The sequence below is a fragment of the Hevea brasiliensis genome, chromosome 17 (assembly GCF_030052815.1).
Source record: "Hevea brasiliensis isolate MT/VB/25A 57/8 chromosome 17, ASM3005281v1, whole genome shotgun sequence".
Lineage (NCBI taxonomy): Eukaryota > Viridiplantae > Streptophyta > Magnoliopsida > Malpighiales > Euphorbiaceae > Hevea > Hevea brasiliensis.
The window spans coordinates 19,995,501-20,016,221 of record NC_079509.1 but is presented as its reverse complement, the minus strand read 5'-3'; the positions used below and the strand labels follow the sequence as shown (position 1 = coordinate 20,016,221).

At 32.8% G+C, this 20,721-nt stretch overlaps 1 protein-coding gene across 2 annotated transcripts; it reads left to right on the top strand.

The window, feature by feature from the left end:
- The first annotated feature begins 4,184 nt into the window (after nt 1–4,184).
- On the top strand, nt 4,185–20,404 carry LOC110635752 (topless-related protein 4). 2 transcript variants are annotated; one of them, XM_058140309.1, is made up of 26 exons: nt 4,187–4,365; nt 4,604–4,713; nt 4,843–5,022; nt 5,156–5,269; nt 5,386–5,544; nt 5,631–5,808; nt 5,913–6,036; nt 6,579–6,688; nt 7,115–7,283; nt 7,392–7,501; nt 7,597–7,666; nt 7,768–7,841; nt 8,021–8,116; nt 8,193–8,288; nt 15,638–15,765; nt 15,860–16,094; nt 16,181–16,345; nt 16,439–16,537; nt 16,631–16,777; nt 17,074–17,184; nt 17,308–17,487; nt 17,914–18,042; nt 18,128–18,223; nt 18,696–18,884; nt 19,274–19,443; nt 19,520–20,404. In XM_058140309.1, exons 2-26 carry the CDS (start codon nt 4,634–4,636, stop codon nt 19,716–19,718), a joined length of 3,408 nt encoding a protein of 1,135 aa, XP_057996292.1. In that variant the 5' UTR covers nt 4,187–4,365; nt 4,604–4,633; the 3' UTR covers nt 19,719–20,404. The 2 variants fall into 2 exon arrangements, with proteins under 2 accessions (XP_057996293.1, XP_057996292.1); XM_058140310.1 differs by lacking the exon at nt 16,439–16,537 and having other exon boundaries at nt 4,185–4,365.
- Nucleotides 20,405–20,721: the final 317 nt, after the last annotated feature.

The following is a 20,721-nucleotide window of genomic DNA, read 5'->3' as shown; positions in this document are numbered from 1 at the left end:
TAAATAGTTCTTAATAAGAATGTAACTATTTCATCATAATTGCAACTAAAAAATGATTAAAAAATATATGTATATTATAGCAAATATAATGATAAGCTTTTAAATATTATGCATCATAATCATTTGTAATCTTATTTTAATTTTTTTCTTATGCATTTTCATTTTGCTTTTTTGATTGAAATTTTGATAAGTGAAAAATAGAAAGATTTTTAATAATCCTTATAGCCAGTTTCTAAGAAAAGCAATGAATTTAATTTGAAGTGTTAATGAGTAAATTTTTTATAATATTGTATTTGATTAAAAAAAAATGTAAAGTTATATACTATTTAATTTATATTTCGAAATAATTTGGTTAATACATCATTATTATTTTCTAAATTATTTTTTTATATGCAATATAGTCATATTTTAAATATTTTTATTAAATTAGACGGCACACTTTTCTAAATTTTAATATGTCACATGATGACTTTTTTAAATATCCTTAATTGGTTTGCTGGGAAAGACATTCAATATTTTTATTTGAAATTAATTTTCAGTAAAGTTTATTCTTTAGGAGAGATTTTAAGAAAATGTAATTTTTTTAAGTATATAATTACTCTCCATATATATATAAAATGGAACTTATTATAATCGCAAATTTAGGGTTAATTATTTAAATAATGTAATTTTAAAAACTATTTATCATTATAATGTAATATTTAAACTATTTACCAAAATAATGTGATGTAACAAAATCGTCAATTGAAATAGCAATTTTATAACCTATCACATCAAGTATTAATTAAGTACAGTTTAAGTACATTAAAAATATCATCTTAGTTAACGGTTTCAAGAGTAACGTTTATAACTGATCACATCAATTGATCAACTCAGTTTATGTACACCAAAAATACCATTTGAGTTGATGATTTCAAGAATAATACCACTACAATATTATAAAAGGTAGATTGTAAGGATGTTGATAATTTATTTCCTCTAATCACGCATGCCCAATGCAAATACTGTCCATCCCCATGGCTTACTTGCTAACTTTAAAAGTCAGTTATAAATACATAAAAATTGAGACAAAAAATTTTTTAATCGTTGGCACATAAAATCATAAATACAAAATTCTAATTAGAATGTATATGCTATATTTATTAAATTGTTGTATATAAATTTATATTATGTGAAAATTTTTCATTAATTTAAAAAGGAGTAAGAATTCTCTACTAAGATAAAATTATTACATTTTATAAAATAAAAATTATAATATTATAAATAAGTTTAAAGCACAATAAAAAAAATAATTACACATTATAAAAATGTAAATAAAAAGGGTGTTTGCCATTCTCCTAATTTTGACTTTCCAAAATTTTTTAAAAAAATTGATATAATATATCACAAAAATTATCATAAAAAAGTAAAATATATATCAACTATAATTTATTTTTAACTATTTATTCAATATACTAATTTATTTTTAACCAATTATCACATCTTACACGCATATTATTAAATTTATCACTTAATTTAATATATATATTAATAAAACTATAAAAAATAAAATATTACACAATATATCACACTAATAATTTATATTAAAGTTTAAAATTTTACCTTAGTTGTAAAAAAACTTCTTAGTGTGAAAAATCAATTGCTGTAAAACTTCAAAATCTTATGTATAATATAAAAATAGGTTAAATTAAGAAAAAAAAAATTTACAGTATAAGAGAAGAAAAAACATGTATGCAAGAAAAGCAAAACTCTAATTTGATATAGAGAGTTGCTTTTTTTAAAACTAGCTAAGACTGTTTAAATTATTTATGGCCATGCATATTGTAAGAAATGAATAAATTTTCTGCCAATTTTGTCATTTCCAATGATTTTAGGTAACTTTGGTGTTACTTTTGAAACCACTAATTCAAGTGGTAATTTTTATGTATTCATCTTTTCAGTACTTTTCAGCATAATAACGTGACTTTTTTTGCTACTGAAATAGCCAATTTAAATTATGATTTCTATATTCTAAGATTGTCATAATTAGACATGACATTTTGCTTTTGAAATAATCAATTCAAGTGATAATCTTTATGTCCCAATGCTGCACTCTTTTCAATGTGTGACGTATTATAAAGGCGGTATTTTGCTTTTGAAACTATCATTTTAATTGGCAATTTCTTGTTAACTTTCTATACTTTGAAAACACATTTTCAATTGGCATTTTTTTTAAGCAAATATTAGAATTATAAATAGTTTGAATTTCACACTATAATGATAAATTATTTTTAAAAACACATTATTTAAATAATTAATTCATGAATTTATAATTTTTCCAATAATTGAATTTTAAAAAACCATAAATTTGTCTTTCTATACTTTTAAATTGAAAGAGTGAAAAGGTCATGTGTTTCTAATAGTATTTATTCTTATAGCTAAAAATAGAAATGACTATCTTACGATTGCATATTTATCAATTATTATATAGACTAATAATTTTTACTTACACTTAGATATATACATCTAATTAACTAATCATTAATTGTCATTTTAATTAAAATTATATTGAATCTCATATAAAAATACATATACGTGATTTTTGAATATTTATAGATCTTGATATAGGTAAGAAATTTCCTACTCCCTCCATCTCATTTAAGTAATAAGAAATTTCCTACTCCCTCCGTCTCATTTAAGTAATATTTTAAATTTTTGTTGGTCCCACTTTCATTTATGTATTTTTTTAAAAAAATTAAGGAACATTAATTATTTTTATTTCCAAATTTACCCTCGTCTATCATTATCCTCAATGTCCTCAATGTATTTAGGTAAGTTTGATATATTATAATTAAAGTTATAATGTAATTATTATTATATTATATATTTAGTTATGTTGTTTGATAATATTAAGATTATATTTGATATGACATAATAAAAGTTATAATATAATTATGATTAATTATATATTTAATTATATTATTTGATAAAAAAATAAATTTGATATAATAAAATGATAATTACATAATGTAGTTAATTATATCTAAAATAATAATAATTATATATAAAAATAAATATAATTACAATTATTTATTTTTATTTTTTTATTCATTTTATTATCAAAACTATCATTGGCACTACCATCAATACCATCAATTATTTATTTCTTATTATATTTCTCTGTCTTCATTATATAAAATAATATTTTAATTAATTATTAGCAATTTTTTTTTATAAAAATGAGCTATTCAATTATTTCCTTAATATTTGTACAAAAACCTTAAAAAACACTTGAAATTGGACTAAAGAAGTGCTAAATATTATAAAAAAAATTCAAAAGTTTATGGTTTTTTTTTTTCAATTATAGTTTTTTTTTTTAAATTTTAATCTAATTTGAAACTTTAATATTTATTGTGACTTGATCAGAAGTAGAGAATTGAGGATGTTGATATAATATTTGAGATGATAAAAATATTATTTTTTAATATATTTCATTGACATAACATATGACAATACATGAATTAAAATATTATTATTTTATATATTATTACTAACGTAACATGAATTTAATAATAAAATTTTTTTGACATTTATTAATTATATCTAATTTTATAAATTTATTTTATTTATAGCTATTTAACAAATATCAAAAAGCTTTTTTATTATTACAGTTGCGTAATATCAATTACAATATCAATTTTTTATCACATCAGCGATAACGAAAAAATTTATGCAACGTCATCTGTTACATCAACAGTAATATATTAAAAATAATAATATTTTTACTATATTAAGCCTCAAGTCTTCAACTTTTTATTTTTGATTAGATTATAATAAATATTAAAATTTTAAATTAAATAAAAATTAATAAATAGATTGACTCTAATTATAAAAATGCATAAAATTTTATATTTTTTTAAACATAATGACTATTAAATAAAATAAACCCGCAAATCCAGCCGAAAATAATTCGACTATTCAGCGTGTTAATAACGACGATAATCCTTCTAAAAACAGCCTATAATCTGTTAAAAAAAATGGCCTGGACTTATCACTCAACCACTGTACCTATCACCATTATAGGTGCACTAACTTATCAAAAATCTTGGCACTTATCACACGCATCCATCTCTCATATCGTGTCGCTCACGGTATTAAATTTGTCTGATGCCTTCTGTCTCTCTCTTCCAAATCCCTAGCCTTTTTCTTTGTATAAATACCTACCAGAAGTGCTAAGGGAGAGACGAAAAATAACTGGAGAGAGAAAGTAGAAGAACAAGTAGAGAGATAGAGGAGGGGGAGGAGAAAGGTAGAATAGAGAAAGCGCACTTAGACCGACCTCTCGTTCTCTTCGCTTTCTCCAAAAATTCTCCGATCGGTGCATAGGTACCGTATCATTCTGTTCTCATTCTCTGATTTTTTTACTAGTTTTGTTTTTTACTATTTTGTCGTCGTTTGAAATATTTTGAATTCTTCCTTTTTTTTTTATAGTTTGTAATTTTGATTTTCTTCAATTGTTATTTTTTCCGGGGGTGTGATTTTAGGGGTTTTAGTCGGTTTAGGAAGTGTTGATCTGTGAGGGTTTTTGGATCTCTGAGTTGGTTGTTGTTTGAATTTTGTGCAGATATATTAAAGCAAAGGAAGGAAATAAATCATGTCTTCGCTTAGCAGAGAGCTTGTATTTCTCATACTTCAGTTTCTTGATGAAGAGAAGTTTAAAGAGACTGTTCACAAGTAGCCTTCTAATTCTCTGCACTATTATTTTTTTTTCCCATTTATTACCGGCTATTATTTATTTTGTTGGAATTTAGTGAAATTGCCTGTGTTAAGGATTATTGTTTTGCTTTAATTGTGGGTGTGGAGATTGGAGCAAGAGTCAGGGTTTTTCTTCAACATGAGGTATTTTGAAGATACGGTGACAAATGGGGAGTGGGATGAGGTAGAGAAGTACCTGTCAGGGTTCACAAAGGTTGATGATAACAGATACTCCATGAAGATTTTCTTTGAGATTCGAAAACAGAAGTACCTTGAAGCTCTAGACAAGTGGGTGCTTTTAAAGTTCATTCAAATTGATTTTTTTTGCATTTTTTATATCTTTGATATTGATGTGGATTCGGAAACGGAACCCACCTATGAAAATTTCTCCTTTTTCTTAAAAGTGAAAACTAAATTATAGGCGTGATCGGGCAAAAGGGGTGGATATTTTAGTGAAGGACCTGAAAGTGTTTGCTGCATTCAATGAGGAACTTTTTAAAGAAATTACACAACTACTGACATTGGAAAACTTTAGGTAATTATATTTTTATGGTTTTTGCTTGGTTCATGCTTATATGTTGATGACATTTGAATTATAAATATGGTATATTGTAGTGGCAGTGGGACCTTATGGTTTTACTTTAATTGCAGAGATAATGAACAGCTATCTAAATATGGAGATACTAAGTCTGCTAGAGGTATAATGCTTGCTGAACTAAAAAAATTGATAGAGGCTAACCCTCTTTTCCGTGATAAGCTTCAGTTTCCTACATTGAAGAATTCAAGATTGCGGACGCTTATTAATCAGAGGTCCTTCAGAAATTCTTGTCTTTTCTGTATTGCTAGATGCTTTTTTTTTTGTCGTTTTAGTCACTTTTGTTGGCAATAAATTGCAGTTTAAATTGGCAACATCAGCTTTGTAAGAATCCAAGGCCTAACCCTGATATAAAGACCCTATTTGTGGATCACAGTTGTGGACAACCGAATGGCGCACGTGCCCCATCCCCTGTCACTAATCCTTTAATGGGTGCTGTGCCTAAGGCAGTGGCTTTTCCACCGCTGAGCGTTCATGGTGTAAGTGAGAGAAGTATAAAGGAGTTAGTCTATTTTCTGGGCAATTATACCACTTTGAAGTCTGACAGTTACGAAACTTTGGTCACGTGTTTGCATGTTTGCAGCCATTTCAACCCGGCCCTGCCGCTCTTCCAACATCTCTTACTGGATGGATGGCAAATCCAGCTCCTGTCCCTCACCCATCTGCTTCTGCTGGTCCAATTGGTTTATCTGCTCCTAACAATGCAGGTAGATAACACGAGTCCTTTCAAACCAGCTGTCCAGTGAGTTATAGATGAACTATATGTCCAAATCTATCAATTAGATAAACATCCAATGAATAAACCTAAGAATGATATAAAAAAGGTGAGATAAAAAAGGAAAGAGAAGAAGTTACAAGAATTAAAATTTAAAGAATTTGTTTTTTGTAATGTATGTAAAAATGACTAAATTTATTGCGAAAGGCTTGTTAGCTTGGTATAGGGGAACCAAAGGTCAAAGCTTGTCTTCTTGGCTAACCCCCAAGTTAACCAACTAAAGATAATTCTTTTAATTTCACTAGGAGAGAATATGCTGTTGATCTCCTAGTAAGGTAACAAATTTAGAGAAGGATGGATATTTTTGTAGTATGATCTTGCTCAAATAGTCATTTATAATTTGTTGAGCATAATTTATGATTTTGCTCCTATCGTGCGAATACTTTGCATTCTTTTATCAATTCCATTGATTTCTGAATTTTCTCATGTGCTAAATTGTGATTTCCCCCCATGTTTGTGTCTTAATGATGGCAGCAATCCTAAAACGTCCTAGGACTCCTACAAATAATCCAGCAATGGATTATCAAACAGCAGATTCTGAACATATATTGAAGAGAACAAGACCGTTTGGAATATCAGATGAGGTAACCCACTATTTCCATAATTTCCCATGTAATTTTATAGTTAAATTATATGATATAGTAACTGTAATGTGAAGCTTTGGCCAATTGAATTTTATTCTAGCATGATTTTGAGATGCTGAGATTGGTGTACTATTCATGGGTTGATGGCTTAGGCTGATTTAGATTTGCTTATTTGGACCATGGCGGGGGAACTTGCTAAGTTTGATTCTATTTGATTGAGGGGTAAAGCCTACCATCTCTGTTTTGTTTCATATGATTTAGGAGTTGGGCTTATGTGGTTATGCATACATGACTTTGTAGGTTGTTTAACATCGTAATGAAGGATTAATTTTCCCATTTTAGAGTTGAGATTTTGCTCACATCTAATTTCAAATGGCAAGTTCTCCTAATTCCTCCTTTTTGCCCCTGCCTTCAATATTCAATCAGGTCAATAATCTACAAGTTAATATTCTGCCTGTTACATACGCTAGTCAGACCCATGGACAAAGTTCTTATTCTTCTGATGACTTGCCCAAAACTCCTGTTATGGCATTAAATCAAGGCTCTGCAGTCAAGAGCATGGATTTCCATCCAGCGCAACAAATTCTACTTCTTGGTGAGCCCCTGTGGGCATGAGAATTTTTGCTTCCACCCTTAGCGTTATGAACATATGCAACTCTGGTTAGTTTTTGATGCTTGACTGCGCCTGGTTTTATTATTCCAGTTGGAACAAACATGGGTGATGTCATGGTATGGGAGTTGGGTAGCAGGGAGAGGATTGCTATCAGGAATTTTACAGTTTGGGAACTTGGCGCACGCTCAATGGGTTTGCAGGTTTGGGCTTTATTCTAAGCAAGTTTATTTAACATTGTGTAATTATTTGAGATTTATTGAGGTTTATAGGCTAAACCTTTCTCATATTTGTATAGGCATCTCTCACCAATGACTGTACGGCATCAGTTAACCGTGTCGTGTGGAGTCCTGATGGATCTCTTTTTGGTATTGTACAAATCTACAAGCATCTAAGAATTTGCTATTCAGCTTAAATAAAATTCTATGAACTTGTTGCTGGATATGTTATTTTTTTCTTCCTGTTTCAGGTGTTGCATACTCGAAGCACATAGTGCACCTATATTCCTACCATGGCAGTGATGATGTAAAAAACTACCGTGAGGTTTGTGTTTATAGTTGATCCTGTTCAAGTTCACTATCATCCTGTTCCTAGTCAATGTCATATATATTTAGTATGTATGGATTTTTTTCCTATGGAAGAATATGGATTTTATTTTTATTTGTATGTCTTGTAATAATAACTCATTTTTCCAGTAAATTTTTTTGTTAATTTTTTTTTAGATTGAAGCTCATGTTGGGAGTGTTAACGATCTTGCCTTTTCTTATCCGAATGACCGACTAAGTGTTGTCACTTGTGGCGAGGACAGGGTTATTAAGGTTTGTTTTATTTTGCTAATTTGATGAGTTTGTGTAAGTGGGATGCCACTGCTTATAAGAGTTTTCAATTTCAAAGGTTTGGGAACCAGTTACAGGAAATCTAAAATTTACTTTTGAGGGTCATGAAGCGGCTGTATACTCTGTATGTCCACATCACAAGGAAAATATTCAGGTAATTGATTATTTTGATGTTAAATGAATGGCATTATTTTCTATTATTTCTCTTAATTCACACAAAAGGAAAGTGGATTAACTAGTGTAAACTGATTCAACTCAACTCAACTTAATTCAACTCAACTAAGCCTTTATCCCAAAAATTTGGAGCCGGCTATATGGATTCGCTTTCTCCACACTCTAAACGATTTTGGGTTAAATCCTCAGAAATATGTAATGCTTCTAGGTCATGTTGTACTACTCTCCTCCACGTCAATTTAGGTCTACCCTTTTTTTTTCTTTCTATCCTCTAACCTAATTTGCTCTATTTGTCTAACTGGAGCTTCCATATGTCTACGCTTCACATGACCAAAACACCTCAATCTTCCTTCTCTCAACTTATCTTCAATTGGCACAACTCCTACCTTTTCTCTAATACTCTCATTACGGACTTTATCTAGTCTAGTATGGCCACTCATCCACCTTAACATTCTCATCTCTGCAACTCTTATCTTAGACGCATACGACTCTTTCAGTGCCCGAAACTCAATAACATATAACATAGCCGGTCGTATGGCTGTACGGTAAAATTTTCCTTTGAACTTATTGGGAATCTTACGATCACATAAAACTCCCGTGGCACGTCTCTACTTCAACCATCCGGCTTTAATCCTATGACTAACATCCTCCTCACATCCCCCATCTACTTGAAGTACTGAGCCTAGATATTTAAAGTGATTACTTTGGGACAGTACAACTCCATTCAAACTAACTCATTCCCTATCATCAGTTTGGCCTTCACTGAACTTGCAATGCATGTATTCTGTCTTCGTTCTACTTAACTTAAAAACCTTTGACTCTAGAGTACTTCTCCAAAGCTCTAGCTTTCTATTGACTCCTTCTCGTGTCTCATCTATCAGAACAATATCATCCGCAAACATCAAGCACCAAGGAATACTCTATTCTATATGTTTCGTCAATTCATCTAAAACTAATGTAAAAAGATAAGGGCTTATGGCTGATTCTTGGTGTAATCCAATTGAGATCGGAAAATCTCTTGTGTCCCCTTCCATTGTACGCACGATAGTAGTTATTCCTTCATACATATCTTTCAACGCTTATATGTACCTAATAGATACCCTCTTTTGTTCTAACACATTCCAGAAGACATCTCTTGGAACACTATCATAAGCCTTCTCCAAATCAATAAAAACCATGTGTAGATCTTTCTTCACATCTCTATATTTCTCTATCAAGCTTCTAATGAGAAAGATCGCTTCCATAGTTGAACGACCGGGCATGAAACTAAATTGATTGAGAGAGATAGAAGTATCATGACGTAGTCGATGCTCCACAACTCTCTCCCACAACTTCATAGTATGACTCATGAGTTTAATTCCCCTATAGTTTGAGTAACTCTGTATGTCTCCCTTATTTTTAAAAATAGGTACTAAAATACTCCTCCTCTATTCATCAAGCATTTTCTTTGAGTTTAGAATCTTATTAAATAATTTAGTTAACCATGCCACTCCCATATCTCCCAAATACTTTCACACTTCAATTGGTATTTCATCGGGTTCACAGGCTTTACTCACTTTCATTCTCTTAAGTGCTTCCTTTACTTCTAAAGATCTAATCCTTCTAGTATAATTCACATTCTTTTTTACTATTCTATAGTCTATATTCATGCTATTACTATTTTGACTATTATTAAAGATATCATTAAAATAATTTCTCTATCCTTCTTTAATGTCCTCATCTTTTACCAACACTTTTCCTTCTTTATCTTTAATGCACCTAACTTGAGTAAGATCTTGACATTTCCTTTCTCTCCTCCTTGCTAATCTATAAATATCTTTTTCTTCTTCTTTAGCTCCAAGTTTCTCATATAACTTTTCAAAGGCCTGTGCTCTTGCTTGACTAACTGCCTTTTTTGCCTCTTTCTTTGCTATCTTGTACTGTTCATATGCCTCATTATTATCACATTTAGGTAATTTCTTATACTATTCCCTTTTTCTCTTCACTGCCTTTTGTACTTCCTCATTCCACCACCATCTCTCTTTTGAGGGTGGTCCATGTCCTTCAGACTCTCAAAGTACTTTTCTAGCTACTTCTCTAATCTTTGATGCCATCTGTATCCACATATCATTAGCCTCCATACCCAGCTTCCATACTTCGGACTCGAGAAGCTCATTTTTGAACTTTACTTGCTTTACTCCTTTGAACTCCCACCACTTTGTTCGAGCTACACTATTTCTTCTGACTTTACTTGAATTGTTCCTAAACTTGACATCCAAGACCACCAACCGATGTTGACTTGTTAAAGCCTCTCCTGGAATGACCTTGCAATCCTTGCATAGAGCTCTATTTGTCTTCCTGGTTAAGAGGAAGTCGATTTGGCTTCTATGTTGCCCACTTTTGAAAGTCACTAGATTTGACTCTCTTTTTATAAAGTAGGTATTTGCTATTATTAGGTCGTATGCCATAGCAAAATCCATAATGCTTTTTCCCCCCTCATTTCTACTGCCAAAACCAAAATCTCCATGAACATTCTCATAACCTTGTCTATTACTTCCTACATGTCTATTCAAATCTCCACCAATGAAAATTTTCTCTTCATTCGGTATGCTTTGCATTAAATCATCCATATCTTTCCAAAACTTTTGTTTACCCTCACTGTCTAGTCCTATTTGTGGTGCATAAGCACTAACTATATTTATTGTTTATCCTTCTAGTACTAGCTTTACTAGTATAATTCTATCTCCTACTCTTTTTACAGCTATTACTGCGTCTTTCAATGTTCTGTCTATGATTATGTCTACTCCGTTCTTGTTTCTCTCCTTTCCGGTAAACCACAGTTTGTACCCTGAATTACCTACTTTCTTACATTTCTCTCATACCCATTTAGTGTAAACTGATTAAAGACCGATTTTTTTTTTTTGGGAATTGTGTATTTTTTATGATAAAAATGATATACAAGGCTCCTAGTTATATACAAAGAATCGAATTTAAATAGGAAAATACAATTAATGCTTAATAATCTGTATTCCTAAAATCAAGGGATTCCAGCACTCCCCTCAAGTTGGTTCATGGATGTTACACATGCCCAACTTGCAAACTAAAATGTGGAATACTTTGTTGCTTAGATCCTTTGTAAATACATCAGCCAATTGCTCCTTTGAAGCCACATAAGTCACCATCAATGAACGATCTACAATCTCCTCTTTTATGAAGTGCAGACCAATCTCTGTGTGCTTGGTCCTATCTTATTAAATTGGATTGTGGATAATATTAATAGTAGTTTTGTTGGTTGACAGCCTTAACTCCTCCAACTTCCACAACCATAACAACTCATAGATGCCTTGTGTCGTAGCCTTATATTCTGCTTATACACTTGATTTAACTGCCACATTTTGTTTCTTGTTTCTCCAAGTAATTAGGTTGCCATCAACAAAGGTGCAATAACTTGATATAGACCTCCTATCATCAAGAAATCTTACCCAATCTGCGTATGTAAAGGTTTTTAGCTGGAGACGACCGTGCTTTGAAAAAGAGGTCTTTTTCCAGATTTTAGATATCTTAAAATGCGGAAAACAACTTATAAGTGAAGTACTTGAGAATGATGCATATATTGATTCACTAGACTCATTGCATAAGTTATGTCTGGTCTAATGTACAAGAGAGATATTAATCTCCCAATCAACCTCTGATGTTTTCCTAAGTCAACCGATTTCCCAATTCTCGCTTGTCTATGACTGGTTTCGATGAAAGATTCTGCAGGTTTGTAGCTTCACATGCCTATTTCTTCTAAGAGGTCTAAAATATGCTTTGAGTCTTCTGTCTGATCTGGCAACCTCTATCCTAAGGAAGTACCTTAATCTACTTAAGTCTTTAATCTTAAACTCCGGGGCTAAGAGTTCTTTCAGATGAGCAATCTCCTATTTATCATCTCCTGTCACAACTATGTCATCAATAAGTAACGTGATCTTACTTTTACGGTGTTTCATAAATAGAGAATAATCTCCATTGTTTTGATAGTATCCAAAGGAGACTGGCCTTATTAAATTTGTCAAACCATGCTCTAGGTGACTGCAGTAGACTATAGAAAGCCTTCTTTAGCCTGCAAATTTTCGCTTTGGTTCTATCATCATCAAACCTTGGGGGAATTTCCATGTACACCTCTTCCTCCAAGTCTCCATGCAGGAAAGTATTCTTTACGTCAAATTGTTGCAAGTCCCATTCGAGATTTGCTGCACATAACAATAAGATTCTGATGGTATTTATCTTTGCAACAGGGGTAAAAGTCTCCTGATAATCTAACCCTGTATGTCTGATTGAAGCCTTTAGTCACTAACTTGCCTTGTACCTTTCAATGGAACCTTCTGCATTATATTTTACTATGAACTTCCACTTGCATCCCATCGGTCTCTTTCCTAACGGAACAAGATCCCATGTCTCATTTTTTGACAAAGCTCTCATCTCCTCTACCATTGCTACCTTCCATTACATCTTTTTTCCAAGCTTGTAGAATAGAAATAAAAGAAACAGACAAGACAAAGTCTCTAGACAAGGAGTCAAGGAAATAAAATTAGAAATGAGATGCTTAGTGTTAGCCCTAACTCATTTTCTGAGAGCAATGGAAATATCAGGATCATCAATAGTAGAATTAGAATTAAACTCTGAAGCATAATTAGGATCGTAAGGAGTTAAAAGAATTTAGGATTTGATTCTAGGGGTGCGGGTTGATTAGGTGTATCAAGTTCAATGGCTATATTTGTCTTATTTTGATCTCCCTGGGGTTTGAGAAGGTGGTTAGTCCTGGTTAGGTGGCTCATTACTATGGTTTGACTCAAGCCTAATAGTCTTCCCCTACAGCCTAATAGCTTGGTTATAGAAAAGGACCTTTTTCTTTTTTTTCCTTTTGCTCCCTTTGAAGAGGTGACTTGACAGAGAAATAAGGCTCAAATTCTCTAAGTTGGTATTCATACTAACAAAATATTTTATAGTAGGAGGATGATAAATCTTATAGCCCTTTTGAGTACTACAATATCCTACAAACATGCATTTAAGACGCATCCAAAAATCTTTGGAGGAATAATATGAGAATTATGACCTTATAAAAACTCTAAAGGGCTCTTAAAGTTCAGTGTTCTCGGAATTCTATTGATAAGATATGTTCTAGCAAGAATTGCATTCTCCTAATAAGTTGTAGGAAGATTCACAGTAAATATAAGAGATTGAGTCAACTCCAATAAATTTCTATTTTCCCCCCTTTTATTCACTAGGATTGACACAACTAATTTGATGCATTATACCATTTGAATCCAAAAAAGCACGAAAAATACCATTAACATATGCTGTGCCATTACCGGTTCTTAAGGTTCTAACCTTAGCATCAAACTGTGTGCAAATCATTTTGTGACACTGCTGAAATCACTTTTTGCTTTCATCAAATAAACTCATGTCAACCTAGTGCAACAGTTTGGGATTAAAGCTTAGTTGTTGTTGTTTAATTGTATATGTAACAAGGAATAAACTAATCAAATCGTTTTTGCTGTAAACTTGCCATCCTTGAAGGGATATAATTTCTTTCTGGTTTCCTATTTGCTATCTTGGTTTTCGTATAAAGATAAGACTTTGGGAGCATATAATCAGTAAATTTGAGATGTTTTCTACATAGAAAAGTGTTTTTTAGTCCTGAAAGGATTGCTCTTATAAATGCACTATGTCAAAGTTTTCCATGCATTTGATGTCTTTTTTCCTATTCTTAGCTAGTTGGCAAGAAGACCATATTTAAAGCACTTTTCTATGGAAAGTTGAGGGGATAAATTAAAAGATCATCCAGTGTCATGGGGACTGTTTGTAATGAAGGATTAAGTTTTAACATTTTTCGATAGAACTCTCATAGAAAAATTGTCTTGCAATTCATTGGAGAGGAGGATTTTATGAGGATTGACAACGGGCTATATGTGGTGGAGAGAAAATGGTTGGGTTTCTGGAGGTGGTAGACTTTCACATGAAGTTGGATTTTGAATCAGATGAGTGTTTATAAAGGGAGCCCCCTTAAAAACCAATTCTTAGTGCTTTTCTCATTAATTTTTGGTGGTGATGTTGGTGTTCTAAGAAATGCTGTTGTAGGAGAGAACAAGTGGTTTGGAACCAAATAATTAAGGTGAAGCTTTTTGATTGGGAAATTGTTTATGAATTTAGTGAAAAAAGCTTTATGAGTAATAGGGGACTGGATGCTAAAACTAAATGGTTGTTGAGGAAAATGTAGGATTATCATGAAATTGGTGAGGTGCTGAGTGTGAAGGATCTGGTAATTGGACAATTCACCCAGAAATAAAGAGTTACAAACTCCTCAATTTCAAGGGTTACACACTCAGTATTTTGGTAAAAAAAGCTTAGTTTTCATTCATTCCTTGGCAAATAAATATTGCGGCTGATTGTTTTTCCTTGAATGAATAACTGACTAACAATTAAAAAAAAAACCTATCCACTAAAGAAGGAACCACTTCTACTTCTACAGTATACATGGAAGTTTAGAAGACTTGAGTTTAAATAACTGCTTACATTGGATAAAATGAATTAACTAATTACAGCAGCAAGCAACAACTTCAGCAGCAACTTGTGTTTGTAATAGAAATCTTATAAGCCCTTTGGTGTATGTAACCAATGAATCAATGCAGAGAATGTGGAGATGTAATGAGAAATACTAGGAAGGTTGTCATTGTGGAGCCAAATGGAAAAGAAATATGGGATGCCATTCCATTGCCTATTTTTTTTTATGACTTCTTTTTGGATAACAGAATTTGTGGACTTTTGAAATCATAGAATCTTCATTGGATAAGTGTAAAGACAGATCATTTCATTTTCATATTCTGGTGACTCGGTCATTTGCTGTGGATTCTGATCCTTTTGTTTTTGTAAATTGGGGATTGCAATTTCTATTCTGTTCTTGAAGGTGCATTCTCCCACTATATATGGGTAGTGCAAATTGTGTGCGCGTATATGTTATAACTATGTATATATGTTTTGTGCACAGTGCACTATTATTTTCTTTTTCCTTCCTTTCTCCTTTTTGGTGGATCAAACTTATTTATATATAAATAACACAAGTTTGAATAAAATGTGTACTATACATGCGAGTCCCCTACATGTTATGATATGACTTTGAGATCTTAACATAAGCAGGTGAATTGTTGTATCATAGAATTACTTGAAGTTGTATGCTAGTTTTATTTTATTTTTTCGTTCTCCTCTTTTGCTTGCGGATCTTTGATGTCCCAAATTTATCTCATTACTTCCACTGTGTTTCAAGAGTTCCTTATTCGCCTCTTTTTCTTTTTCTTCTTTTTTTGTTTTCAGTTTATCTTTTCAACAGCTACTGATGGAAAGATAAAGGCATGGTTGTATGATAACCTGGGTTCTAGAGTTGACTATGATGCACCAGGCCGCTCACCCACCACAATGGCATACAGTGCTGATGGAACAAGGTTCGTATGTGAATCATACTTAATACCATTCTGGTATTGTCATTTTTTAGCGTCAACTCAAATATTTGTTCCTTGATTTTTACCCCTCTTGAAGGTTATTTTCATGTGGGACAAACAAAGAAGGAGAATCACACTTGGTGGAGTGGAATGAAAGTGAAGGAACTGTTAAGCTTGCTTATGTTGGTCTTGGGAAACGATCTGTGGGGGTTGTGCAATTTGATACTACTAAGAATCGCTTCTTGGCTGCTGGTGATGAGTTCATGGTAAAATTCTGGGACATGGACAATGTCAACCTCTTGACAAGCATTGATGCAGAGGGTGGATTGACGGTAATTTTTAGGGACCTTGTTTCTTTTTATATCTGTCTGTTGCAGCCTTCTCTCTAGCTAACTATTTGATTCTCATAAATCTGCAGGCTGCTCCTTGTATCAGATTCAACAAGGATGGAGCATTGTTAGCTGTCTCAACAAATGACAATAGCGTTAAAATTCTAGCAAACTCGGATGGTATTAGGCTTCTACGGACGGTAGAGAATCGTACATTTGATGCTTCTAGAGTTGCTTCAGCAGCTGTTGTGAAGGTAAAAGTTTAATAGTTTTCAAAATTTAGTTGATTTTCTTGAACATGGAAAATTTTATGCAAGTGTGTTTCTTAAAACATGATTTACATGTAGGCACCGGGAATAGGCAATTATGCTTCCGTCAATGCTACTGTTGGACCCAGCATTGGGGATAGAGCTGCTCCTGTGGCACCTTTTGTTGGAATAACGAGTGTTGATATCTCTGCTCTGTCTAATGTCTTGAATCTTTTGATTATCTTCATATTATTAACATAATTGTTGCATTTTTCTTTTGAGTTTTTGCAGAACAGTGATAATCGAACTTTGGTTGATGTGAAACCTAGAATTGCAGATGAACCAGTTGAAGCTGCTAGGACCTGGAAATTGACAGAAATAAGTGAGCCATCACAGTGCCGCTCTCTGAGGCTCCCTGATAATTCGACTGCCATGAGGGTATGGTCCATTCTCTGCAATTTTATTAGAATGATGTCAGCTTCTAGTCACATTCTGTGTAGTATATATCGTATCCAGCTAGCATGTTATTGCTTAAGCTTTTCCAAAGCCAAGACAAAGCCAGCTATGGTCTAGGATGCAGTATTTTTAACTGGGACTAAATCTAAATTACATCAATTAATAGATTTCAATGCTTGGAATCTTAATTTGTAAATTATTTTCTTTTGACATTGACTTGCATTTGGTGTTATTGAAGTTAATATCACAGTTCTTTGTTTGGTGACGATTTTTCTCAGGTTTCTAGATTGATTTATACAAATTCAGGACTTGCTATATTGGCATTAGCATCAAATGCAGTGCACAAACTCTGGAAATGGCAGAGAAATGATCGAAATCTAAATGGGAAGGTATTATTGTTACTATTATTATATAGGAATTTTGAGGGGTTTTGTGAAGGCACTTTTATGCAATAGAAGAGTGGCATTTGTTGTCTTTCTAAGCTTGTCATTAATTATGTTTTCCTTGTGTAGGCCACTGCTAGTGTAGTACCACAATTATGGCAACCCTCTAGTGGAATATTGATGACTAATGATATGAGTGAAACAAACCCTGAAGATGCTGTTCCATGTTTTGCACTTTCGAAGAATGACTCTTATGTTATGTCAGCTTCAGGGGGAAAAATCTCTCTTTTCAACATGATGACATTTAAGGTAAATGGCCTTGCCCCTTCTCTTTGAACTCATTTTGCTTTTGCAAGTGATTAACTTATTATGGAACTACATGGAAGGCTGTGCATGGGGGACTTTAACAATTGAGTCTAGCAAACTTGGCAGTATTTCAGCCTTTTTTTTGGACTAAATATCTGCCCTTAACATTGTGAATCAACATTTTTGTCATATCATTTATTGAGAAATGAGAAAATCCAAAATGGATGCCCTTAACGTTTCGAATCAGTTTCAAACAACCTTATTGTGGTGTCATCTATTGTGAAATTCAAAATGTATACAAGAGAAGTAAACATTTTTGAAAGAGAAATATTTGGGGGACAGTAGTAGTTTTGGATTATTTTCTGGCTGGTATCAGCATGTCTTTCTGCTCTTGTTATATATTTATTGTCTTGCTTTCTTTAATTGCAGACAATGACTACATTCATGCCCCCACCACCAGCCGCCACATTCCTGGCGTTTCATCCTCAGGACAATAATATCATTGCCATTGGAATGGAGGACTCTTCTATCCAAATTTATAATGTCCGCATTGATGAGGTGTCAAATAATACAATCGAATCTTAAATTTTTGTTGAAAGTGGAAAAACAGAACCATTGATAATCTGCAAGCTTCATTTTTCAGGTTAAAACAAAATTAAAAGGCCATCAGAAAAGAATTACGGGCCTCGCTTTCTCTCACTCACTAAATGTGCTCGTCTCTTCTGGAGCTGATGCCCAGGTAAGAATTACTAGTAATGTTTTTACCATCAGGAGTAATTAATCTGCAAAAATTATGAGCAACTCATTGCCAAAAGATCTGCACTGATATAGCAGGTGACAGTTCTTGTGTATCAAGTCTATTTTCCTTTGCATTTGTTAGCAGCAAAGAAAATTTTCACCTCTCAGTTCTCGCTCCCACATCAAGATCATTTGATTTGGGGGTACAATTTATCTGGATAGTGATTTTATACCATGAATCTCTAGAAGATTTCAAAAAAAAAAAAAAAAAAAGACAAAAAGAATCTGTAGAAGTATGTACTTGGCTTGCATCATGATTTCTCAATAATATTTTTATGTAGCTTTCCTACCGGATAGTGTTTATCTTATTTTCTCTTATGCCATTGCATGCTTCATATGATGAGGCAGCTTTGTAAAATGCATGTGTCACATGTTTGAATTACTCAGTTCTGCTTATGTTCTTCTCTATCCAGTTGTGTGTTTGGAGCACGGATGGGTGGGAGAAGCAGACTAGTAAATTCTTGGAAGTTCCACCTGGACGAGGTTCAGCTTCTCTTGCAGATACGCGGGTTCAATTTCACCTTGACCAGACGCATCTGCTGGCAGTTCACGAATCGCAAATAGCTATATATGAAGCACCAAAATTCGAACGCCTTAAACAGGTTTGCAAAAAGAATATAATGTTTTAGAAATTTTAGATTTTTCACATTTCATTGGTTGGTTATCTCAAATCTACTGAGACATGGGAATTAAATCATATAGACTAATAATTGGTCATACTTGAGTTAGTTTACACAAATGGTTAAGAGCAAATGCCATATTGTTTGAGGAACATTTTTGCAAGTTTTATTTGTTTTCTATAGACCTATTATGGATCAATCTTGAGTCCCAACTTCTTAAATAAATTCATTGGCTTTCAGGCTGGGTCCCTTTAAGGTTTGACAAAACCTTTAGATCAAACCCTGGCCATTATCAGGTCTAGTTTTCTTGTTTTATCAACACAGTTCAAGTTAATGCTGCTGACATTATGAAAATATATTCTCTCTAACAGTGGTTTCTTCCTCGAGAAGCAACTGGTCCAATTACGCATGCTACATTTTCTTGTGATAGCCAGTCCATATATGTTAGCTTCGAAGATGGTAGCGTTGGTGTTCTTACTGCTTCAACACTAAGTTTGAGATGCAGAATAAATGCTACTGCTTATTTACCCCCCAATCCTAGGTGAGCTCACATATTTTTTTTTTTTAAACTCTCCGATATGTTTTTGTTTGAAGTATGACAAGGTATTTTTTTACAGCATGAGGGTATATCCTCTTGTCATTGCTGCACATCCATCTGAGCCCAATCAGTTTGCATTAGGACTAACGGATGGGGGAGTCCATGTGCTTGAACCATTGGAGATGGAAGGAAAATGGGGCACCTCCCCTCCAGTTGAAAATGGTGCTGGTCCTAGCACCACTTCTGTTGCAGCTGGTTCAGAACAAGCTCAAAGGTGACTATTATATGTGCATGACTTTCACCAAGGACCTTGAGCGTATGTATCCGTTCCTTCTGATCCCGCTCCCTGGGCCCACCACAATGTGATTTTCGAGGGGAAGCTGCGGAAATTAGGTGGTGGTAGTTTTAGTATACTTCAGCTGTGTCTTCAGCTCAACCTGACAGATGGTTATATCATAACTATAGCGTCACAAAGCATGATGATATCTTTGGTTCCCCACATTTGAGAATGATCAGAGAAAGAAAGAATGTTTATGGTGTAAATTCAGAAGTTGAATGCGTCAAAAACTAAAATGAAGGTTGTGAGGTTAATGAGTTGGTTGGGGTAGGAGAAGTGGCTGTGTCATATGTTCATTTTTTATGTTAGTTTCAAGGATATAGTGATCTAATCAATTAGGTGTAGTGAATGTTTGTTACCCTTTTCTGTCGGTCTCTCAATTATCTTCCCAATTTATCATATACAAATACAATGTCAATACCATCTCTTTTTCCAATTGGTGACTTTAATAACTGGGCCTTTTCTTTTGCCTCAGACGCTTGACTGAGACATTGTTGGGGTTGGAGCTTGGAGGTGTATGGGGCTTAAGGAGAATGGTGTCAAATTGTTTATAGTCTTTCTATAACTCGAATCATGCAAAAAAGTGACTTGATTTGAATAACTTTCTATGCTTACATAGTTTGTCAAGAGTGAATAGAGTCACTGGTGAATTTTTTCAATAGAAATCTGCATTAATTCTCTACTTAGTTGCTTGAATTGTTCAATAATATATATATTTCAAATTCATAGATTATATATATCTTTTGAATTGAATACCTAATGGTTTCCTAATAATATTTTTAAATAAAAAAAAAATAATACCATTCTTCTCTTTTATTTATTTATATAGATTATTTTTTTAACGTGCATTGTTATATAAATTTTTATACATCATGTTAAATTACTACTTGAGTTTAAACGTTACAATATTTTAAAATATTAAATTTTAAAATTAAAAAGTATTT